At 37.0% G+C, this 25,611-nt stretch overlaps 2 protein-coding genes across 6 annotated transcripts in view; one reads left to right on the top strand and one right to left on the bottom strand.

The window, feature by feature from the left end:
• Positions 1 to 1,917, bottom strand: part of LOC126419931 (DNA-(apurinic or apyrimidinic site) endonuclease) — a 61,817-nt gene extending 59,900 nt beyond the window's left edge. Inside the window, exon 1 of one of the 5 annotated variants that reach the window (XM_050087224.1) lies at positions 1,809 to 1,917. Coding sequence is in view for 2 of the 5 variants with exons in the window: in XM_050087220.1 (XP_049943177.1) it covers positions 1,145 to 1,180 (36 nt within the window). In the remaining 3 variants the exon portion in view is untranslated. Of the gene's footprint in view, positions 1 to 256; positions 514 to 731; positions 885 to 1,144; positions 1,182 to 1,275; positions 1,414 to 1,808 lie in introns of those variants that run through there. The other 4 variants (XM_050087221.1, XM_050087220.1, XM_050087222.1 and 1 more) reach the window with 4 other exon arrangements.
• Positions 1,918 to 2,068: 151 nt separating this feature from the next.
• Positions 2,069 to 25,368, top strand: LOC126419932 (all trans-polyprenyl-diphosphate synthase PDSS2). The gene is made up of 6 exons (XM_050087225.1): positions 2,069 to 2,648; positions 2,718 to 2,846; positions 3,107 to 3,308; positions 16,330 to 16,596; positions 22,528 to 22,686; positions 24,713 to 25,368. The coding sequence occupies exons 1-6, from the start codon at positions 2,314 to 2,316 to the stop codon at positions 24,866 to 24,868; spliced, it is 1,248 nt and encodes a 415-aa protein (XP_049943182.1). The 5' UTR covers positions 2,069 to 2,313; the 3' UTR covers positions 24,869 to 25,368.
• Positions 25,369 to 25,611: the final 243 nt, after the last annotated feature.

Here is a 25,611-nt window from a genome sequence, read left to right as displayed (position 1 = left end):
ATCTGTAGCACTGTACACTAGGATCCAAAAGTAACGTTGAGATTGTGGACAGTTAAATTGAGCCTCGCATGGATTTGGGTGATCAGGGCAACCTGTGGCTCGCCAATAGTTTAATTAATATGAGCTACAAATGTGGGACACACATTTATCTTTTATTAAAATGTGGGATACCTGTTTACCTTTTATTATATTTTCTAATTTGTTACTGTCAAACACGTAATTTTCTTGTTATAAAACACTTTGTGGCTACACTCACCCCAATTTGGACTGAAAAAACAAGGATTTATCTTACAGGAAGAAAATTAAAAGTTACACGCTGCAGTCACAAAAATGTTCGTGTTCATTAGATACTAATAGCTATGTAAACAGCTAAAAACACTAGAGACTTGTTATTTCAAGGGTCTACGGATTGGTGTTCCTGAACATATTTGTATCCAACAACGTTTCCAGAATTGTCTCCGCTGAACAAATGTAATAAAATATGTCGAAATGCATTCCCCAAATGATGTATGTTCCGCCTAGCACCTACTTCTAAGCAATACCTACACGTCGCCGCGAATAACATGAGACAGCTTACTAAAGAGAGTCAAGAACGATTTTAAAATTTCTGGCGATTTCAATCTAATTTTGGAACTCGTGCAAGTGAAACGCTATTTACTAAACAATTTGTTCAAATAACAATAATTCATATAATTTCTAAATATATTAAGCTATGATTACCCGGTACTTACTAGTATTAAACGTAGACAACGATTTGGCGCACAAGCTTAAGTTCAAACACTATGTACAAAATAATGAATTTTTCGCCGAGTGAAATAAAATTTATGGTAATAACGAAATATTTTTACAAAACACAACAAAATTACGGATTTATCAGAGCACACCAGTCTTTAAATCTGAATAAACTTAAATTATATAATTTCTCACAATCTACGTTATTCCATTCAAACAATATTTTTAGCGCCAATAACGCATGCCGGCCATATTTCCTTCGTATCACGCGTTTAAAAGTAAAAGTGTTAAGAAATAAGTAAAACCTTGTTGCGTATGTAGAAATAAGTACTCTAAATTTTAAGTTTAACGAACACCTGTCTTATTTTAAACTGTACCTCCAGTTGACTGGAAACGACCGTGAACAACTTACCTTGGCGATCACTGTTTTCTTAGCTTTGGGCGGCATCCTCGCAAGAATATTCAAATGACTAAAATTAAATTTTATGGGAAAATATAAAGCACTACAGTTATTCAGCGTACAATATACTAAAGAATATCTACCATGTGCAGCCTCAAGTGTGGAATATATTCTTCGAAAATACGGAATTAGAGAGCCGGTTAAACACGGATAACACAAACAACTGCTGCTCAACTTTGTCAATAAAGCACGGACAACCGCCATGTATGGGAAGCAACAAGCAATGCTGTAATATAAGTTATCCGCATAGATTTTTGGTGGAATTTAATTAATATGTTTGTAATAATCAGTAGCGCGAATCCAATCATATACCATCACGTGTCTGTATTTTTGCAAGAGTGCCCCAAAATATTCGTTTTAAAAACTTATAGGATTGTTGGATAATTGAAGAAAATATTGTATTGCGTGTTAGCGGTGAAGTATTGTTTCTTTAAACGGGTGACTAGTCACACCACTTGCTATGATCACTGACTATTTGACTGAGATACATCTCATTTTTAAACTTGCGGCAAAGTTCTCGCGGCTAGAAACCTACAACGTACAGAAAACAAAACAAACTTATAGACAAAGAAGAAATTAAACTAAAAAAATCATGAGAAAAACGTTTAAACCATACTTGCAGCCTCTGACAGGTACCCGGTGTACTACCACAACTGCGGTAGGGTCGAAACCCAAGCAGTCTTAGTTGTGTCCCGGCCGTTTAGTGGCTACTATGCAGATCCATATTCTCTCCCTCGTTTTTATTAAAAAATGATTTCATATGATAAGTACCGACGATAGTTTACAGTATACAAGGCTAAGTAGTATCTAGCAAAGGGCTGAACTGTCAAAGCTACCAGTAATTATCCGTCAACATTTCACGAAAACAATTTATCAGCTTAATTTCTTTTGTAGTAATTTTGAAGGATTCTAAAGGGCGCAGAAAAAATATGTGCACAATGGAAAAAAATTTCCGAAGAAAGAGAGGGAGATAGTTATGTAGGAAGCGCTTTCACTGCGACAAACAGGTTATGACACACATTCACGAGACCCTTTCCTTCACGGCATACCGAACAGTAATGTGATTCTCTCCTTGCTTTCACCGTTGACAGCAAGCACAGAGACGAATCGCTGTGTCTAAAATGTTTGTGCAGTCGATTAAATGTGGATTGTTTCGGAAATGTGGAGTACTCTTGACGCACAAGAATGGAACAGCTGATCAGCTAGCGCCCGTTGTTCTACAAAGACTTCTGTTCGATAAAACATATCATGTAAGCAGTGGACGACTTGGTGCAGTTAAACTGACACACAATCAGAAACCAGACTGGAACAAAGCTGTCTCCGAAGCAGAAAAAATAGTTGGATACCCTACCTCATTTCTCAGTTTACGGTGGCTTTTAAGCGACGAAATTGCTAACGTTGCTCTCCACCTCAGGAAATTAGTGGGTTCAAACCACCCTCTGCTGAAAACTGCTAAGTGAGTTATCTTTAAATGTGTATGATTGTCTATTGTAGTACGAAGATAACCAAATTGCATTGTTTACAGGGGTTTGTTATACAATGGTCGCAATAACATGCAAGCCTGGGGACTAATTGTACTGCTAATTTCCAAAGCTGCAGGACATTTGAATGTGGAAGAAATGGAGGAAGATAAAGCAGCAGGGGTTCTACACAGGTAGAGAGAGTCTGTATTTCCTATAGGTGATTTTATCTAAATGTCACCAATGCAAAGCAAATGTCATAAACTACCAAACTGGCTCGCTTGTGTTTGGCAAAGTAACTACCCATAGCTTTAGCTGTCACTGTATTTACTAACAACACTTGGATACATGTTATGCAATATATATTCCTTTATGTGTATTCAGCTGCGTAGATGGGATTTGTAGAACAGCTTTATTTTACGCTGCCTGAGAATGATAAATGATACTCTTACAGTCAGCGAGCCTTAGCAGAAGTTACAGAAATGATCCGCACAAGTCACCTGGTCCATAAAGGCATGGTTAATATATATCCTGGCCTTTACCCTGAAGCTGCTGATCTGGGTGATATGACTTTTGGCAACAAGATTGCTTTGCTAAGTGGTGATTACTTGCTGGCTAATTCTTGTATGGAGCTGGCATCTCTGCGCAATCAAGATGTAAGTGTAGCATGATGTAAAAGAACCTTGCATGACTACAGTGGTGTGCTCAACAAAAGGGATAGGGAAAATAATGAATTATGTGCTTTTTACCTAAGTTTCTTCTGAATGTTTGGCTAATTCTGTCTTGTAGGTGATTCAGTAATTAAATGTCATTTCTTATTGTTAGAGAGAGATGACTGCTTTTCTGCCAGGATGCTTGTCTGCATGAATTTGTTGAATGATTCTACTGCAGCCATAGGTGAAATTCACATCATTTTAAGACCACTGTATATTATGTTAGTCTTAAACCATGGTTTAGCAAAATACAACCAAAAAATGAAGAAAACAAAAACACAACCTAGGACTTTTCTCATTTATTGACACTCCAGTGCAGAAAACAAATACACACACACACTCTCACTCTCTCTCTCTCTCTCTCTCTCTCTCTCTCTCTCTCTCTCTCTCTCTGTCTGTCTCTCTCTATTTCCTGCAATTTGGAGTACAGAGTTTTTATTCATTACACACTTATCACATAATCCTAGAAGTATTTCCTGTAATTCTCTGGTAAACCTCATATTTAGCTCATTATAGCACTACATGGCTGATCATAGTGAGACAATACTGTGGCTTTGTTGATGAATGCCTTTCAGTTTTTGGTTCTCACAGTGAGTCTTGTGCCCCTCCCTCTCCCCCACCCCCTCCCCGCCCCAACCCCCTCATGGGTAATTCTGTAGATGCCTATGCTTAAGGATACACTAACTTGTCTTCTATCTTGGAAACCTATTTTTCTCTGCAACAACAGAACACCAATATTAGGAATAATCAGTATCACTTCAGGCAGGGGGGGGTTACTTTCATAGTCTCAGATATTACTAAAATTAGCATATGTTAAATTCAGTAGTAAATAAGAAACACACCATGTTTTTTCCAAATTCCTGCCCCGAGATACAGGCCTCCAAAGATGACACCGCAAACACCATTTTAAAGAAGCGAATTTTGGAAAAAATTTTAAAATGCTGTATCTCTGTAACAGTTACAGAGATTTTGTTAGAGGTTTTTTTTTATTTGAAAGATAATTGCTTTATGATTACAATGGTATCCTCTGTGTGGACATAACTTCAAAGTTCTTTTACTGTCGCATTTTGAATTTTTTTTTTAATATACAGAAAAAAATTTTTTTTTCAAAAATGCCTATTCAGAAAAAGTAGATTTTTTTATGTTGATTAGTACCATGTAGTACTATATTGTCTGTAAAGGAGAACTTCCACTTTTTAGTTGGACAGGTTTTATTTAAAAAAAAAAAAAACATTTTAACTTTCAGGGGTAATGTATGTCCTCACTGAAGTTGTTTCTTACTAATTTATTTGTAAAAATGTTAAGCTTTATTGCAGTTATTTTTTATCACTTTCTTTGTTGCAGTTATTTCTTTTCACTTTCATTGTCGCACATATTTTTTATACTTTGTTGCAGTTTCTTGTCAGTTTCTTTGTTGTGATTGTTCATTGCAGGTTTATGTATTGTAGTTGTTCAGTGCTAATTTGTTTACTGAAGAGGCTTCTAAGAAATCAGAGACCATCCACTGGGTTCTGTGTTTTTGTGAGGAATTTGCCAATTGACACAGTTGCAGTGTGTTTTGTGAAAAGGAATGTTTGAAACGTCTTCTGACTGGGATCACAGAAGAGTGAAGTATGCTGACTATTTATTTGCATACCCATAAAAGAGTGATATATGAGACTTTGTCCAGGTTGGGAAAAAGTGTTCTCATTTGAAGACTCTGTTTCAAAGTGAACATGTTTCCAGTGACGACTCTTTGTGTTCTAAATGTTTTGACAGAATATAACAACAATGAACGATGCAGATTTTTCGTCAATAGAGGAAGAATTAAATACCCTGATTAGTCAACTTACAGAGGCAGGTGGTGTTAGTGCTGTTGAGAAGCCATGGTCAGTGAAGTTGAGTTGTAAGCTCTATGCATCAAGAAAGTGCAGAGAAATTATTAAAGCTATGGATGAATACGCTACAGCAAAACTGACCACACTCTTCAACGTAGAAACTCCATCTTCAGAAGAAAATGAACCAAAGCACACTTGCACCTCTTGCCAGGAATTTTTCACAAATATTAATTCAGCTGTTGAATATTGTGCATCCTACAGTGAAAAGACATATTCAAAGAAAACAATTTTGAACCATGTTCCATCAGTATCAAAGTACGTGGTAGACAAATCAAGAAATGTGAGGTCTGTAAAAGGAGTCCTTGGAAGACCAGATCCCTTTTATGGTCATCCTGTAGAAGTAGCTCAAGTTCAAATAGTGCAGTGATTTTATCTGGAAGATAAATGGGACTGTTCTCACCAGACTGCCAACAGAAAAGACACTATAACTGTGACAGCTGGAGGTCAAAAAGTGGTGAAAGTGAAGAGGTACATGACTCACAGTATTAAAGAAACTTTTGCAATTGATGAGAGCAACTATAAAACTTCATATATTGGAAGACCAAAATTTTATGCACTACGACCTAAGTGGATTGTTCCACACCCACCTAGAGACGTCTGTTTATGTATGTACTGTGCGAATTTTGACCTTTGTGTGGTAACTCTGAAGAAACTACTGGAGCATGTGACATATGACACCTTGGTGAAGTCATGTGAAGTCATTAGTAGTCTGTGGCGTAAAGCGAGAGGCTTGTTATTTCAAGAATGTTGTGACTGCCCTGGAAAGGGAAGACTGTCTTTACAGATGCTTGGCCTGGAAGACGTAGCAGACACCTCTCTGCAGAAATTACATATGCGACATGGGCGGGAAATAGACTAATTAAGAAAACTGTTGCCTTGACAGTTTCATTGATGAACATGGTAAATGGTTAGTGAAAGTGGTAACACAACAGCATCTGAATAAATTGCAACAACACATTGCAGAAGTGAAAGGGTGTGTACAGTCTGAAGAACTATGTTTAGAACTTCACTGTGGTTTTGCTGAGAACTGATCTGTAATTATCTCACAAGAAGTACAAGGGTATCATTGGAGTATTGACCAGGTTTCAACTTTTACAGGAGTGACATATTTTAAAAACAAGACAAAAGTGTTGCAGCTGTAAGTGATGACACAGGACAGACTCAGCACACACTTTGCTAGCAACACACAATATTCTTCAACTGCAAACAGGGGCAGCAAAGCTCATCATCGTTCCTAGTCACCTTAAAAATTGTTACCAGCTATTTGAACTGAGGCTTGTGCCAACTGACTGGGTATACAATGCTGCTGGTCATGGGAAGGGGCCTTGTGATGGTGTAGGAAGCCAGCTGAAGGACCATGCTACAAAACATAATCTCTCCATACCAAATACAGGTGCAATTCAGAATGCTGAGGATTTCACAAGTCATGAAATCTTATGCATCCACAGCCCTCATTCTTTTGTCCAAAGAGAAAATCGAAGAATTCCGTGAGCAAAAAAAGAAGAATGGTCCAAACTATTCCTGGGAAAGGAATTCAGAAGACTCATTTTTTGACTCAGTGTGATGAGTGCACTCATAATGCACACACTGTAAAGAGCAAGAAAGAAGAAATTTCATTCATTTGGCCAACACCTCAGAAACGACAGGATATTATTCAGATTCACAACCTGAGAAGGAGGGTGTTTGTGGCGTGTGAGTATGACTGTGACTGATGGATTATAGACACCAGTTATGAGTTCAACAAAACTGTAGTGAATGTTATGCTACCACATGGACCAGGTGTTGGATATAGGTTTCCAGCTGAAGGACAGCAACAGTGCCATCATTGCTGAATTCCTGTTCAAATGTTTTGAAGATTGTTAAGTGCTCCAGTTCCTATTGGTTCAACAGGAAGGCATCACTCTATACCAAAGGAAGATACTGAAGCAATGGAACCCATTTGTAGTTCATTGACTACCTGATTTCAGTACAAAACAGAGGGCGCAGAAGTTGTATAAATTGAAACCTTTAAGTCTTTGGACCTTTCACATACATTTCGGAATCATTTAAAATGCTTGAATAATGAGTCTCTTACTCATCTTTCAAAACTAAAATTATGTTAAATAAGGCTAGGTTTTGATTTTTATGAGCCTGTTATGTGATAATAAAACAGGTTTATGTATGCCAAAAATTTCAATTGTTTATAAAAAATGTTCAATCAAAAAATGGAAGCTCTTCTTTTCAGGAAATGTAGAACTATATGGTACTAAACAACAGAAAAAAATCAAAATTTTATGGATTGAGAATTTTGAAAAAAAAAAAAAAATCCATGAATTATAAAAAAAAGTTCAGAACGCTATAGTAAAAGAACTTTGACATATAAATCCAAATAGAGGATATCTTTGTAAACATAAAACAATTATCTTTCAAATAAAAGGAATACCCCAGCAAAATATCTAGAACTGTTCCAGAGATACAGCATTTTAAAATTTTTTCCAAAATTCGTATCTTCAAAATGGTATGCGCGGTGTAATCTTTGGAGGACTGTATCTTGGAGCAGAAAATATTTTGGAGAAAACAAAAAAATACATGTTCCTTACTTAGTTCTTCATTTTAACATATGCTAAATTCAATAACATCCTAGCCTGCGTGAATTGATAAGACTATGCTCTTAGCACTTAATTCTTGGATACCACAAATTTATATTGATCCTTTCTCTTCTGTGTGTTTACAGCTGTATGTCCTCATAGTAATAATTTTTGCTTGAGTGATAACACATTCTTTTGTCAGTGAAATTCAACTACCTTCAGACAGCTGCAGAATGGTTATGCTTGTTTTCAACTTTAGCTACATAACAATTTTATATACCATTGCAATAAAGTACCAATTATGAAAATGATGCTGATACGCATGTGTTGCATGTAGTTATTATTATTATTATTATTATTATTATTGTTACTACTACTACTACTACTATTTCTTTCCTGCCTGATCCTCACCTTATCCTGTACTATTTTGTCAATGTTTTATGTGTATATATTATTTCTGTTGCTTCTGACACGTCTAATAATATTGTACTAAATGGCCTATTGACAAATAAATAAATAATAAATCTATTCAGGAAATGAGCGAAGAGCTGTTCCTGGGCTTTGTATTGCCTCTCCCATCAACCTTTGTGCCACTTCTGTAAACCTGTTACGTGGTTTCTTTTATGTACTATGAGCTGGTTGCTGCCCTGGGAGGAGGTGGTAGGGCTTACCCCAGCAGCCAATGAACTACAAGCTGATTACAATATTTTACCCTCAGCATTCTCCACATAAGGGCCTCTCCATTCCTCACATAATGGTCTCCCTCAGCATTCTCCACATAAGGGCCTCCTTACATTGTGCAGTTAGTGTTTAACTTGGTTGCCTAATTTTGTATCTCCTATTGGTTATGAACAGTAGATTAAAACTGAAGAATTTATTTTATTTTATTTTCCACAGACCATTTAGTACAGTAGTATTGGGCATGACACATTCATTACAGAAATAATATATACACATATAAAACATTAATAAAGTGGGATAGGATAGGGCAGGAAGACAGCCATGGCCTAATCAAAGGAACCAACCCAGCATTCACTTTAGCAACTTGGAAAAACTATAGAAAACCCAAGTCAGGATGGCGGACAGGAAGTAAATTATGGACCTTCCAAATGCGAATCCAATATTTTAAGACTGGCATAGCCACCTCGCTCGGTACATTTGGAAAAAGGTAGGAAATTAAGGAGGTGGGGCCTGGTAAACCGAAAGGAACAGAGGTTGTTCAAAGTTGCAGAGGGAGCATTAGGGAATGTTGGACTGAAATGAGCAAAAGGAATACAATAGAAGATGAATGGGTAGCTTTGAGAGATACAATGCTACCGCTGTGGAGGATCGCATGGGTAAGAAGACAAGACCTAGTAGAAATACCTGGATAACATTGGAGAAATTGATCTTAAGTGACAAAAGAAAAACATATAAAAATGAAGCAGATAAGAGGGAATACACATGTCCAAAAAATGAGATTGTCACAAAGTGCAGAATAGCTAAGTGGAAATGGTTAAAAGGCAAATTCAAGGCTGTAAAAGCAGTGCAACTAGGGCAAAGATAGATGCTGACTATAGGAAAATTGAGAGACCTTTGTAGAAAAAATAAGCAACTTTATGAGTATCAAGAGCTCAGAAGGCATCCGAGTACTTAGCAAAAAAAGGGGAATGTACAGAGGATCTATATGAGGAAAACGAACTTGAGGACAATGTTATACAAAGAGAGGAGGAAGTAGGTGAAGATGAGATTGGAGATATGATACTGCGAGAGGAGTTTGACAGAGCACTGAAAGACCTATATTGTAACAAGGACCCTGGAATATATGATATTTCTTTAGAATTACAGAGACCCTTGAGAGAGCCAATCAGGACAAAATTATATGCCTGGAGTGCAAAATATAAGAGAAAGGTGAATTACCATCAGACTTAAGGAAGTATGTAATAATTTCAATTCCAAGGAAGGTGTTGACATGTGTGAATACTGCCACATCGTCAACATCATGGTTGCAAAATGTTGATTGAAATTATTTACAGAAGAATGGAAAATTTGGCAGAAGGCAACCTTAGAGAAGTCAGTTTGGGTTCTGGAGAAACATAGGGACAGATGAGGCAATATTGACCCTACCATTTATCCTAGAAGATAGGCTGCAGAAAGAGAAAGCTATCTTTATAGGATTTGTAGATTTAGAGAAAGTTATTGACAATGCTGTCTGGAATAGAACTGAAATTCTGAAGGTAGCAGCAATAAAATGTAGGCAGTAAGTGGTTACGTTTAACTTATACTGAAACCAGACAGTGGTTAGAAGATTCAAAGGACATGAAAGGGAAGCCATCAAACAGTGCAGGAAACCAAGGAGAAATTCAGAAAGAGAATCAGGCAGTAGAAATAAAAACGCTGTGGTTTGCCATTGACATTATAATTGTGTCAGAGATGGCAAAGGATTAGGAAGAAGAGTTTAACAGAATAGATAGTGTCTTGAAAAGGAATTGTAAGATGAACATCAATAAAAGCAAAACAAGGGCGAGGGAATTTAGTCAAATTATATTAGATGATGCTGAAGGAATTAGATTAGGAAACAAGACACAAAGTGGTAGAAAAGTTTTGCTATTTGGGCAGTAAGATAACTGATAATGGCCGAAGTAGAGAGGGTATAAAATGCAGGCTGGCAATGGCGAGAAAAGCATTTCTGAAAAAGATAAATTTGTTGACATATAATATCGGTTTACATGTTAGGAAGTCGTAAGTTATTTATCTGAACTGTTGCGTTGTAATGAGGTAAAATGTGGACAATATGGAGTTCAGACAAGACAAAGAATAAAAGCTTTTGAAATGCAGCGTTACAGACGAATCCTGAAGATAACAATTGTGTAGCTATCGAGGAGCAGAGGATAGACTAAATGAGAGAGCTGCATCGGACTTATGGCCACGACAACAAAATGAAATGTATGCACCTGACATTGATCATGGCTGCACTATAATAAAAATATTCTCTTATCTCTTTGTTCAAGCAAGTCATTTTATCTAGTAACTATTTATTTGCATGACATTCTTTTTGAACCTAGCATTCTTATACATTATATTCTATATAATGCACATTTATATAAGGAAACTAAATCATTAAATGTGGAAATTTAAAAGTGTTTACATGTAGTAATTCAGATGAGGTAAATATTGGTGTGGTTTTGTTTCATAAATAATGCTATTAATTCAAATTAAAAAAAGGGAAATGGATAGGTTGAAGTTAGATGTAGTGGGGAATTAGCGAAGTTTGGTCACAGGAGGGCCAGATGGGCACAGGGTTATAAATACAAACTCAGAGATCTAATAATGAACAATAAAATAAGAAGCTACTATGAGTAGCATAGTGAATGTGCATTATCATGGGCCAAAATAGACACAAAATCAACACCCACAATAGTACTACAAGTTTATATGCCAACTAGATTCACAGATAATGAAGAGATCGAAAGAAAGTGTGATAAGATAAAAGAAATTATTTCAGATAATGAAGGCAGAGGAAAATTTAATTGTGATGGGTGACTGGAATTCAGTAGTAAGAAGAGGAAGAGAAGGAGAAACAGGATGATATGGACTGGGGGAAAGGAATGAAAGAGGAAGACACTTGATAGAGTTTTGCACACATTGTCATTTAATCACCACTAAGAAGGTCGTATACATGGAAAACACCAGGAGACACTGGTAGGTTTCAGATTGATTATTAAGACATAAATTTCGGAACCAAGTTTAAACTGTAAGTCGTTGCCAGTGGCAGATGTGGACTATGACCATAATTTATTGACTATGATCTGTTGATTAAAACTGAAAAATTTCCAAAAAGTAGAAAATGAAGCAGATGGGACCTGGATAGGTTGAAAGAACCAAGGGTTGTTGAGATTCCAAAAAGAGCAGTAGGGAACAATTGAGTGAAAAAGGGCAAAGGAATATGGCAGAAGATGAATGGGTAGCTTGGAGAGATAAAATAGTGAAAGCAGCAGCAGAGGATCAAATAGGCAAAAAGGACAAGGCCAGGTAGAAATCCTCAGATATCACAAGAGAGATTGAATTTAATTGATGTAAGGAGAAAATATTGGTGAAACAGAATAAGAATGTCTAAAAACTGAGATTGACAGAAAGGACAATATGGCAATACAAGAATGGTTGTTGAACAATTGTAAGTCTATTGAATTTGTATTACTAGGAGGAAGATATGAGGGTTGCCCATAAAGTAAAGAAAATTTATGTACAACACTTGGTGCTGATCCCGCAACACCACGATTGTAAGCATGCCAGTGACATGCATCGCCCCCTCCCCTCCCGTCTCAGTGTAAGCTGAGGTTTGTTGCTAAACGGTCATGCCTCTTTGTCATGTAACTTTTTGAAATGGTGGGACCCATCAGAAGTCCTGCCAAATGCAAAGTGTACAATGTGATTCAGTTTCTGAATGCACAAAAGGTCTGAAATTTATAGGTGAATAAAGAATGTTTATGGTGACAGTGCAACAAATGAGTATTCAGAGAGGAACTTGTGCACTATGTTTAACCAAGGAAGAACTAGTGTGCATGACAAAGATCATCAGTTATTATAGGCTTGAAGGCAAAAGTTGAAGACAAAATTCAGGAAAACTCCAATTTTCACTTTATGCATGTTCCACGACTCTTTTCCTCAAATTTCATGATCAGTCCTATATGAAATAGCGATATAGTATCTTGGCTACAAAAAATGCGCACTCAGTGGGTACCTAAGAATTTTACAGATGTCCAAAAGATGAAATGGATGGGGGCACTCCATGAATTTTTACTTGAATACGACAGAAGAGAACAAATGTCAGTCTATGGAGTGGCATCACTGAAACTCTCCCACAAAACCCTGAAAAAAATAAAATAAAATAAAATCTCAACATCAGAAAAGGGATGACAGTTTTTTGGGGTTTGAAGGGTTTGATCCATGTGAAATTCATGCCAAGAGGAGAAACGATCAGTTCAGAGGCCTATTGTGAAACACACTCATCATTTTTGCATACCATCCTAAATGAGATGCAGATTGCTGTCGGCAAATGAGTTTCTGATTTATGGCAATATGCAGCCTCATGCATCAGCACAAATAGCTCAAGAATGAAGAAATTTTTGGTCACCCTCCTTACAGCCCTGACTTTGCTCAAGTGATTTTCACTTGCTACTGAAACTAAAGAAATTTTTTGGTGGAAGACAGTTTCCAAATGATGCAGACCTCAAACAAGCAGTCACATCCTGGCTCAAATCTTTGGGTAGAGGAGTACAACACGGGAATTGAAAATTGTTCCCATGTTATAACAAGTGCCTTGATAGTTATGGTGACTTCACTGAAAAACATATTAGGTTACTGTAACTTTGTAAATAAAGTTGTGTGTTAATATCTTTCATTTTTATTTAGTTAGACCAAAATGTTTTTTACTTTCTGGGCAGCCCACGTACATATCACCTATGGCAAAATTAAAGAGGCTTGTGGAGAAAAGAGGACCAACTGTATGAATATCAAGAGCTTAGATGGAAAACCAGTCCTAAGCAAAGAAAGGAAAGTTGAAAAGTGAAAGGGCTATTTAGAGGAACTGAACAAGGAAAATTATCTTTAAGGCAATATTACAGAAAGAGAAGAGGATGTAGATGAAGCTGAGATGGGACATATGATATTGCAAGAAGAATTTGACAGAGAACTGAAAGACCTAATTGTAACAAGGCCCGTGGAATAGATGATATTCTTTCAGAATTAGTGATATCCTTGGGAGAGTCAGCCATGACAGTTATTCCATCTGGTGTGCAAGATATATGAGGCAGGCAAAATACCTGCAGACATGCAGCAAGAGTGTAATAATTTCAATCCCAAAGAAGACAGGGACTGAGAGATATGAATTCTACCAAACCATCAGTTTAGCTAATCATGGTTGCAAAATATTGACACAAATTATTTATAAAAGAGTGGAAAAACTAATAGAAGCCTACCTCGGGGAAGATCTGTTTGGGTCCCAGACAAATGTTGGAACATGTGAGATGATACTGACTTTATGTCCTAACTTAGAAGATAGTTTAAAGAAAGGCAAACCTACATTTATAGCTTGTGTAGACTTTGCTAAAATATTTTTATATCGTGACTGGAATACACTCTTTGAAATTCTGAAGATATTGAAAGGTTATACAGAATATCTGAGGAGGAATTGTCAATGTTCATGGCTATGACACAAACGATCATTAGAAGCAAAAGTCTTGTAAACATGGGCTCTAAAATGCATATCGTATGAGCTATGAGCATGTGTTCAGTAGGAGAGACATATTTCTCATTAATGACAATGAACAAATGCTCATAGCTTTTAAGGTAAGCATTTTAGAGCCCATATTTACTGCACTTTATTGTTTTGAAAGATCATTCCTGCCATATACCTGAACATCCACCATTCCTCCTGGGACACCCTGTATACAACTTGTAAAGAAACCAGACAGCAGTTATGAGAGCCAAAGGGTATAGAAGGGAAGCAGTGGTTGAGAAGGGTGAGAGACAGGGCTGCTCTCATCTGTACTTTGAGCAAACAGCAAAGGAAGCCAAAGAAGGATCTGAAGAAGGAATTAAAGTTCAGGGAGAAGAGATAAAAAAAATTGTATTTTCTGACGGCATTGTACTTCTGTCAGAAACAAAGGTCTTGAAAGTGCAGTTGAGCAGAATGGATAGTGTCTTGAAAGAAGGATACAAGATGAACATTAAGAAAATCAAAACAAGGGCAGTGGAATGGAGTCGAATTAAATTAGGCAAAAATCAAACAATGGAAAATCCAAGATGGAATGTAACAATATTAGAGAAGGAAAGTTGCTACTCAGCAAAAAGCGGAGATGCTGAGTCGCGATGGGCACAACAAAAAGATTCACACAATTATAACTTTCGGCCATTAGGTCCTTTGTAAGCAACACACACACACACACACACACACACACACACACACACACACACACACACACACACGGAACCGCAACTTGCACACACATCTGCAGTCTCAGATAACTGAAACCACACTTGAGTATAATCTTACGGAACGATGTGGCATTTGGTGTCTCTAAGTGTCATGGTGCAACAGTCATTCTTGATACTCTTTGGACTCTCATACAGACGGTGTGTAAGGAGATTGCTGAGGAACATATCCGGACAAGGACTCCCATACGACAGTTTGTGGGGGAGGAGTGGAAGGCAAGACTTGAGAGCATGGAATATTTTTAATATTTTGGAAGATGAATGGTGACTTGTAAGCAGCCATTAAAAAGATTCATTTCAGACCTTGCTAAATACCTGCGTAATACTGACTTTTAAGTCATTTTCTTGATAGAACAACACCTGACTACACTATATTTTTTTCCTTGCCCTTAGAGCTGGCATGGAGGAGACTGGGGAGGGGGGGGGGGCGGCAGGAGAGGTCCTTGCTTGCTCTTTGTATGTTTGCCCTTCCTTTAATCCACATCTTCTTAGATTTTTTTACAGTAAAGCTGTTTCAAACAACACACTGCTTTACTAACCATGGTCCTACTGTAGATGGTCTGCTCATGTTTTCCCCCAGCCTTTGAGCTGATTCACTCAGCTGATTATAGGAGCAACTGTAGTTTAACTGGAATTCCAAAACAGTGGTGCTAAATCGAAGAGAGCATTGATATGTTTCTGAACAACCCCTTTTTGTACAGTCTGTATGAGAGTTCACAGCATCAGCAGTGACTGTTGTGCCATGGTATGTAGAGGCTCTGAATATGGTGCAAGGTGTTCTCACACAGCTCTGAATTACATTGAGCTAGATATCGGGTACTGTTATGTAATGCTAAGCATATGTGGACTGCCATGTACCTAATTTGTGAAATAAAGGTCATCTCTGTCACATGTAGTATTTTTAGCTTTGCATTTTTCATGAGTGTTAATCTACAGACTGTTTGTGTCATGTAACTGACTTACCAGAAAGTACTCCCCCTCCTGTTAGGCAAACATTTGTGTTCTGCAATCTTATTTAACTGTAGAACACTAAAGTGGTGAAAACATTACATTGCTATTGAAGTATCATAAATTCTACCACTTCAGATGTATTCAAAGGAAGTCATAATTTATAGGTTATGCATTAGTTAATTACAATTATTGGATCTCCAGTGTTATGTTACATACTGAATTATGCATGAAATATTCTGTTTTATACCCTACTGCAATCATAAATTTTATGTGGGTTCAGTAATCTAGGGTTAAGCAACACAAACTTTTTTGTGTGTGTGTTCAATTACAGAATTAATAAGCTATGCAGTGATAAATCAGCCTTGCTGAATACAAACTCTTGGGTTGTTTTTGTAGTTGTTCAGTCATGTCACTGAAGTGACTTTGCTAATAGCCCGTTAATCATCATTTGTCTAAGCTGGAAAGCAACTCTAGTTTAAGCTGTCACTTTACTGGAATCACACATAATAGTCTGCTATGCTGCATTATTAAAAGTACTGGATTCTAGATGCACATATTATAGTACAGTAATACAAATGATTCCTTTTATTCTGACAGCTGGTTGAGTTGATGAGCAGTGCTGTGAGAGATTTAGCTGAAGCTGAATTTGTGGGAAGGCGAGACAAGCAGAACAATCCATTACCTTGGCCTCCAGGTTCTCCAGGTTATCGTGATGCTGAAGAAGACTGGACAATACGTAATGTGCTTTCTGCTGGTAGCTTGCTTGGCAAATCATGTCAAGGAACACTCAAACTTGCGGGACATGGACCGCAACTGCAGCAACAAGGGTACCTCTTTGGCAAACACCTTGCACTTGCTTGGCAGGTATGTTATAGAGAAAACTTCACAGATATCTGAAGGAGGTTATTTAAAACTTGTTAGGTAATAGTTTAAAATGTGTGTGACATAAGGATTTTCTGCAGCTCCCTTGCCAAATGGGTCACATTTCCTGTACTCCCATCCAGTACATCATCTTTCAGTTTCATCACAGGTATAGCGTACCTTAAGGGGATTTGAAGAGCAAAGCTGATCACCCAGTGAATACAAAATGCTCCAGTGCAATGGCTGCTTCATAAGCTGGGCCATCTGGAACCCCTCACAGAAGACTAGCTTCACTGACTTACAGAATGGGTAATTGTCCTTACAACACATCCTTCAATCTTTCTGGCCTCAATTTACACAAGGCTTTCCACCTCCACCCAGTGCCTCCCATTTCACTCCATCAATCTACACTCATGCATTTCTGTCTATTGTTACACTCTTCATTCATATTCACTCTCTATCCTTCCCCAAGACATTGTTGAAAAGCTTAATGATGATTTCAAGCTCCTTTCTATTCCTGTCAACTGCTTTAATGCCACATCTGCAGTGTGGGCAGAAAGCAAGTGCCTACTGGATATAACTAATATTTCCCAAAATAACTGCTCTACTTTATTGAAAAAAGATTTATTAAGATCAGCAGAATATTGCAGATTGTTTTTATAATGTGAATTCTACATAGGCACCAGTTTTTTCTACCAGTGTCTCCAAGTGTTTACAAATGTTCTTAACCGAGTTCAACAGGAACACTTGCAGTGCATTAGAGAGAAAATGCTGGGTGTTTAGACTAATTGCAAAATGTAGCAGAACACCATCTTGCATAAATAAGAGATTCTTGATTTTGTCATTTGTGGACAAAATGGCCAAACGTGAATTTTCAGCATGGTCAGAGTTCATTGTATTGCAAAGAAGGAATGGCTAACTAGTTGTTTCGATATTATACAGCATGACATCATTATCTTGGTGTGATGTTGCATTTCTGCATCAGTTACATGTGGAGAATCGCTTATCCAGTAATGGAAGTGTGGCAGTTTACAAATCATCCCATAAGAAACACAGCTTAATCATTCCAGCTTATATTTAAAAACAAGTCGGGGAAGTGTATGAACCAGCATACTCTGTCCGATGATCACAGATTCAGCACACAGTTCCTGGCAGTAATGTGGCTTCCACGGATTTATATTGTGTAGTGCATTAGGCCATTTTCATGGGCTGCCTGATGTGTTTAGTGTTCTGAGCTTTGGGTGAACATTTCTCGCAATAGCCACATATTTTCCTCTGGTATGGGGTGACCAGTTCTTCCTGTACAGTAGCAGGGGTCTACCACGGAGATCACTCCTGTAATTTCCAAGCCTTTAGGGATGAGTGCTTGGAGGGGTTGAATCACAACAAATATACAGCTGCACTTTACAACATGGTATGTCAGCAAGGTGAGAGTATGTGTCTGGTGGAGTTTCCACAAGCTCCCTTTTGTTTGCTAATGAGGGCCAATAGCATAGTCAGTCTTCCCTAATCTGTGTGAAGTGGCTAGTTGGTAAGATTCACAGTGCATCCTGAATGTCCCAGTCACAATCTGCTAGACTTGCTTTTCAGCTAAAAAGGTTTCCAGTCCAGTCAGTTATTTTCTTGAATTGCTAGCTAAATTGCAAGGCACATGTTTACAGAAATACTGATTATTCCAAAAATCTACACTATTTTACTCATTGTCGTAGTGAGCAACATATTATTAAAGAGAGAGAATCCCCTAAAAGAGTGAAGAGCTTTAGGTCCGTCCTCACTCATTTCTGAATGTCAGTTGACACAACACTTGACAAAGTTTACGAGGAAGGCCACACAAAAATAAAGAGAAGCTTGGAACCTCTCTAGCAAATGACAGTGGCTCTCTTTTCTAGGCATTGAGTCTAACTGAGGTTGAATGACAGATATGTCATTCCGCACTGCTCAAACTTTATGCTAAAGTCATTTACAGCAATAGACAATTTTTTTTATACATATAACATAACCATTACATTAGCAAATAAAACTGTTTGACCATGTCAGTTGTTACCTTACAATTCCATGTTGCAGTCAAAAAATTCTTTTAATTTATAGAAGGGGTTGGCAAGAAGCCACTTATTTAACGTTTTCCTAAATTCACACTCTGGAAGGTCTTTGTGGTAGCTTATGAAATAGCTTGTGGCCCACTAGCTCATAGCTATTGATTGACTTTGATAATCTATGGTATGACATATGAACAGACTTATTAGTTCTTGTGTTGTGACCATGAATATTATTTTTCCATTTTACTTCATATAGATTCTTTTTTTTTACAGGTTAGCACTTGGTATATATACGGATCTGTAACAGTCGCTATTTTACATTCAGAGAATACGAGCTAACAATATGTTCTATCCTGAGAACATGTAATGACTCTTGATTGCTTTCTTCTGCAGAAGTAATATGTTTTGAACATGGCTTGAGTTTCCCCAGAGAATAAGTCTATATGACAAAGTACTTTGAAAAAGTGCAAAATAATATGTTTTAACATTTCATAAGACATCTTAATAAGTAAATTACTCTGAATAATTTAACACTAATGTATTTTATGTGTTGCTCCCAGGACAATTTGTCATCTAGGTGTACCCCCAAGAATTTTATATAACAGGGATCACTAAAAGGACTGACATGAACCAGTATGACACTTGGGCGAGTGTATTGTCAGCAGAATCTTTTAACTTATTTAGATCATGGTTGTACTTTAGGAAGGTAGTGTTATCTGCAAATAGCACTATTTTGGAACTTATAAAGCAGGGTAGGTCTTTGATCAACACCAAAAACAAAAGTGGTCCCAATACAGATCTTTGCGGAACTCCCACCTTAGTTTGTTTCTCGGTAGACGTTTCTGTGCCAGTACAACAACTTGCCTACGGTTTTGGAAATGAGACTGTAGTATTTTTAGGCTGTTCTCTCTGCTGCCATAAAACTGGAGCTTCTGTGTGTCACATCCTACACAGTCAAATGCTTTACTCAGGTCAGAGAATGTGGCATGAACAAATCCCTTCTCCTCAAACACTTTAAGGACATATTTAATTACAGAGTCTATTGCATCTATTTATTTTTTTCTAATTCCATATTGTGCTACATTAAATATTCCAAGTTTTTCAAAACGAGCAGGCAGCTGATGGTAAATGATGTATTCTACTATTTTGGTCACAACTGGAACTATTGATATTGGTCTAAAATTCGCACGGTTGTCTTTGTCACCCTTTTCATACACAGGATCCACGCTAGATAATTTCAGCTTCTCTGGTAAGTATCCCTCTGGTAAACATTTATTTATGCAATGAGTCAATGGATAAACAATGGAATCAATGACTTTTTTCAGCATATTGCGAGACATCTCATAAATATCAACACTATCTGATGACTTAGTGTTCCTTACTATTCTTAATACAGTACAAGGCGTTACCTCAGAGAAAGTGAGAATATTACTTTAGGGCATCCCATAATGATATTTTTCTAAGAGTTCTGATGCCATTGCTAACTTCCTTGATAGATTTAACGAAATAATCATTAAACTCTTGTGGAGAGATATTGATTTTGACCTTATGTGATTCTTTGGCAACACTATTTATGAGATTCCAATTAGCTCTGTGTTTATTGTTAGAAGTCACAATTTACTAGGCATTGTGCCACTTTTTAGCTTCAAGAACTGCTTTTTTATAACCATTTCTCCATCTTACATACAGAGATTTTGCATTTTCTAACTCAGTATTATTGTATATATCTAACAGCATCATTACATGATCCTTCATATCAGACAGCGTTTCAGTGTACCAAGAATTTTTCTTTTTTGACACCTTCTTTTTACAACCTCTGTCTGTTACTTTATATATCCTAACGGGAATATTATCATTAAATATTTGCAGAAATGCGTTAAAGAAACATTCAGAATTTATCTTGGCTGTCTCATTATTTGATTCATATAGATTACCATCATTTCTCTGGCAGAACCAATCTCTATCTGCAAGGGTTTTCCTGAACTTGTCAATTTTTCCATTGACGAATTCACAGAGATTTGTTCTGCCAGAGAAATGACCTGGTAACATTCATTCTCCTCGGAACCTCCACACGTGGATAAGTCTGGTGTGATGCTGTACACGGAAATGGGATTCGTCTGAAAAAATGATATGGTGCCATTCTTGTGTTCAGTTTTGTAATTGGGTACACCACTATTGTGTCCACCTCTCTATACTGCTGCCACAATGACTGCTATGCTGAGAGTCTGTGGTGCTCTGAACATCATCACACTATCCATGTGGATACCTGTATTTCTACAAATAAGCCCATTTTCTGATCCAATGCACATGACACGGATGTATGATCCCGTTGATTCCATATTCTCATGAATCATGGGATCCTGATTAAAGCAAGCAGCAATATCACAGAATGATAAACTGCAGCCTCAATAGGCCATGCACATGAGGAATAACACATTATCTGACAGACAACTAAATTTCAGCAGTGATTTCTGAATGAGAAACTAGCTGTACAATCTTCTTTTATATACAGAAAGTAGATGGCATTATCCCTATGTAATTTGTGCAGTTAACACTAAAATGCTAATCATCTGAATATCCAAGCATACTTGCACTTCAAGCCAATGTGATGTTTGCTGCATGCCGCTTTCATGCGTTGCTATTTTAATAGCCAGCAATGTAGGTGAGATGATGTGTGATCAACAGAAATAAGATTGAAAACAATATTGCCCTTATGGGCAATATCCTCGCACCTGTTAGCTTCAAAGGACATTGTCAAAAGATCAACAACATTTTCAACCTGCTTTATACACCTGTTGAATGATCAATACTTCAGCTGTGTGGTGAATGGTTAGCTCTAACCCTTGAACTATTTGAGGACCATTTTAACAAAGCTCAACAAATACCATTTACAGAACATTACTGGATAGGTATTTTTTGGTTGTACTCAATATCGTTGATTCAAAAAATTTCAAAAGTATAATTCTGGCCATCCATGTAGCTGTGAATTGATAAAGAAATAACTGAAGTTCATCACTGAGCTCCTTTATTGAGGGAAAAAAAAATCTTAGAAATTACACATTTTTACAAAACTCAATATATCCACAATTTCATCTGTGTTTCTCCTTCAGTGCTATGAATTCTTTCATATTTTTATTTGCATATTTCCAAAGGAGTGAGTGAATTTTAAAATGTACATGCTCTTTTTACACAAAAATTTATAGTCTATAATTTTTTGTATGACAATTTTCATTTGGAGTAGCCATTTCTGAGTTATAGGCATTGCAACTTGTGCATAATTCACTCTCCTGCCAAATAGGTAAAAATTACTGGTCTTTAAAGATCAATTGCTTTGTTGCCCAACAAGTGCTTAGCAAAGAATTGGTGTATCTTGTAGAATATTGTGCGATTGCCTGACAGTAAGCATGAGTTTAAAGGTTATTAAATTTAACTTTTAAATTTCATTTCTAAGTTTGAACCACGCAGTACAATACAAGGATTAGTTGAGTTTTGTGGAATCTTAAAAAATGGACATGTCGAGTTTTGTGGTAACTTGCTATAATCAGGTTCCCTTTACAATTGCAGATATTCAGTTTTGTCATATTTTCTTTTGCCCATTAAGCTATGCTCTTATTAAAGAACCAGAATCCGTCAAACGCATTCTGGAAAAAAAAAGGTGTTTGTTGAGTTTTTTTAGAATGTTCCTCATTTGTATTCCACCCAGGAATTTCCAGTCTCATATTGATACAAAATGATATTTAAATTTACATCACCTCATGAAATTATGGAATCTGGTGCAGCATTAATGTATTTAGCAGAATGTCACTAAAAGTTTCTTCTACTTGTGTGCAGTACATTGCAAACCAATACTGCAGAAGCAATTTGATGTAATTTATTCATATTCTTTTGTTTTATGCAGGCATGCCTTGATCTTGAACCTTTTGCATCACATTATACACCAGATTCGCCCTTTAACTTGACATCAGCACCTATATTGTTTCACTTAGAACATGATGCGACACTTTACAAGGAAATAGAGAAAGGGCATGAATCGGTGCTGAATGTTGATTACACCAAGGTAAGTCTGGAGAAAGAGAGAAAATTATTAGAGTATGACTGAATTACAAATGTACAGTCAAACATTCAACACATTAGAAGTACATATACTGGAAATGAGTGATGGACAATGATGTGACATACCATTCACCTTTGTTTCAATTTCTTGAGATTATGCTGTGTAAGTTCATGATTTGAACTTAAGTTTTGTGCTTACTGTAAAGATGACATGTTATGTTGCAGATAGGCACAACTAAAAGGCACTTGAACATTAGCTTTTGACCACAGCCTTCATCAGAAACAGAAAACATACATTCATTCACACAAGCAAGTGCACCTCACGCACACATGACCATCATCTCTCAGCCTCAACCTACTGTAACATACAGTTACCACACCCTCTGTCCTATCACCACCTCTCCATTCTCATCTCCCACCCTGTTTGTATGCCATCCTCTGTCAGTGCGCCCACCAATCTTTCCTGCTCCTTTACTTTCTCATTTCCTGCTCCCCCCTCCCCTCCACTCCACCTCCCAGGCCCCACAGCCTCCCAAAGCTGCACCTGTTGGCAATCCAGTCCCTGACCAGTTTTCTCTCCATTCACCTGTACATTCCCCTTCCCTGCCTCTGCCTCTTCCAGATTGCTGCTTCCATTCTATGTGACAGTTGCATTCTGGTCCGAGCTGCTGAAGATGGTAGTCATGTGTGTATGAAGTATGCTTGCTTGTGTGAATGAACATCTGGTTTCTTTTTCTGAAGAAGGCTGTGGTCGAAAGATAATGTGTAAGTGTCTTTTAGTGGTGCCTGTCTGCAACAGAACATATCTTCATGGTAAGTAGCAATCTATCTTTTCCTTACATTGTTGACACTCTAACCTATAATTTCCATTGTTTGAACTTAAGTTTTGTGTTCTTAAAATGACCTGATCCCAGCTGGGTATGGCTAATAGATATCTAGCTGCCTTTTGTAAACTCATATTTGCAGTTGAGGGAAACAAGGTTTCCCAACAACGTGATACAGAGATGGAGTATTATATTTGAAAAAAAGGTAAGTTTATTACCCTCTGAAATGTTTTTTCCTCATTGCAATTAATTTTATCATAAATGAAAAATTAACATTCATATTTTTCATTGAAAAAGTTACACAATTACAATTTGCATGCTATCTTTTAAAGTACACATTCTGAGAAGAGCCATTAAAAAAGGGAAAGATAATCAAAAAAAAAGTTTTGTCTAATGAACCATATTGATATTAGATGATTATGGAGTAACCAGATACATGAAAATATGCAGAGGACCTCAGACTTTCCCAAATACTGTTAGAAATTCTGCAGTCAGGAAAATAATCCAGGTGTCAATATTGAAACCCGGGTTCAAGTCCCGGTTCAGTGTTTCATTGTGTTTCTAGTAAATGGTACACCTGTTGTATAATTGTATTTGCAAATTTTATGTTTTTAATATGACTGCAAATAGGCAGCTGTATTTGATCCTTCAAACATATCTGAAGGACATTTGAATCAAACTACACAGGCACAAAGTAGTACAGACACTGCAATAACTGTATTTGATGGGAAAGCAAATGCAAACTGATGAGCAAAACATTGTTTCTCCCTATGCGGTAATCATATAATATACAAGCAGTATGGAACGAGACAACAGGACATAAGGGAGTCTGGATCAGTCCTGGCGGCATGCTCAGATATGCTGAATTGGTTATGGCAACTGCTCGCGATAAATAGGAAATCCAGGTTTCAGTCCCGAATTGGCACAAATTTTCATGTGTTTCTAGTAAAAAGGTACAGCTGATGTATACTCATATTCTCAAATTGCAAATACATTTCATGCATCACTCAATTAAGTTCCTTATATTCCTGAATCAGATATTGATAGCCATCATTAAACCAAGCTTCACCTCTCTCCCAGTCATCCGTCAGCTGAACATACTGCACTCTCCAAAACAAGCAGTTTATTATAAACGCTCCACAAGTATTAATTCTTGGTCTTCCAAAGCTTTTTTATTTAAATTTGTGTGTTTATTTTATCTTGCAGGTACACAGCATTGTCCAAAAAGGACCTGGAATCAAACGTACAAAACAACTTCAAAAAAAGCACTCCCAGAAAGCAATGGAAGTTCTAAAAGTGTTTGATGAAAGTGATGCTCGTACTGCACTGTCAAACATTATAGTTGCTATGGGTGAACTGTAAGTGTATGTACTGTGGAAAAAAAGTAAATCAGTGGAAAAATCAGGATGGAGACTCATTAATGTTAAGAGGCAAAATTGGGTCTGTTCTTGTGTTATTCCTGGAGGAGTACTTCTTCATGGAGCCTTGCAGTTTGTGATTTTTTTCAAATGTGTTAGGCACCCCTACATGTGTATTATCTATCTTCATGCAAATAAGACAAAAAACCTGATAAAATATGTAAGACACAAATAATAATAGATCAGATTTTAACATCTATTATTTCAATTTAAAGTGAAGAAGTAACTGAAAACTGGCAGTGTAAATTATGAAAATAATTCCTGTAATGTGAAGTATGTCAGTCAGTTGTTGGTGGCTCACCTCCATTGTGAAAACTTGAAGATGAAAGTACTTAAATTCTGCAATACTAAGAGACTTACACATACAGTGCTCAATTAAGTGAGTCAGTATGAGGAACCTGTTTTACAGCAATAAAAAAAAATTTTATATATATATTTTAAAAACAGTTGTTTCTTTAATATATATACTTTTTGTTTGTACAGTTACCACCAAATTATCCGTGTGTGTGTGTGTGTTCAAACTGCTCTGAAAGAGTCGTCATGAGTGTGCCCTTTCATGTCTACTAGTAGTTAAGTAAATGAGAAGAATAGGAATGAGAGGCAGAAATTTCAGTATTGCAACTGGATGGGTGTAGTGAAGATTTCCACTTCTGGCGATACTGACAACACTTTGCGATTGGAGTTAAG

This window comes from Schistocerca serialis, chromosome 9, assembly GCF_023864345.2.
Source record: "Schistocerca serialis cubense isolate TAMUIC-IGC-003099 chromosome 9, iqSchSeri2.2, whole genome shotgun sequence".
NCBI classification, from domain to species: Eukaryota; Metazoa; Arthropoda; class Insecta; order Orthoptera; family Acrididae; genus Schistocerca; species Schistocerca serialis.
The sequence above is the reverse complement of the archived record's forward strand: the minus strand, read 5'-3'. Positions and strand labels throughout refer to the sequence as shown.

Bases quoted from the DNA above. Each gene is read 5' to 3' on its own strand.
- LOC126419932 (XM_050087225.1), top strand. From the start codon at position 2,314: ATGTTTGTGCAGTCGATTAAATGTGGATTGTTTCGGAAATGTGGAGTA. The intron at 2,649-2,717 runs GTGAGTTATCTT...CATTGTTTACAG, and splicing joins CCTCTGCTGAAAACTGCTAA to GGGTTTGTTATACAATGGTC. The intron at 22,687-24,712 runs GTAAGTCTGGAG...TTTATCTTGCAG, and splicing joins TGAATGTTGATTACACCAAG to GTACACAGCATTGTCCAAAA.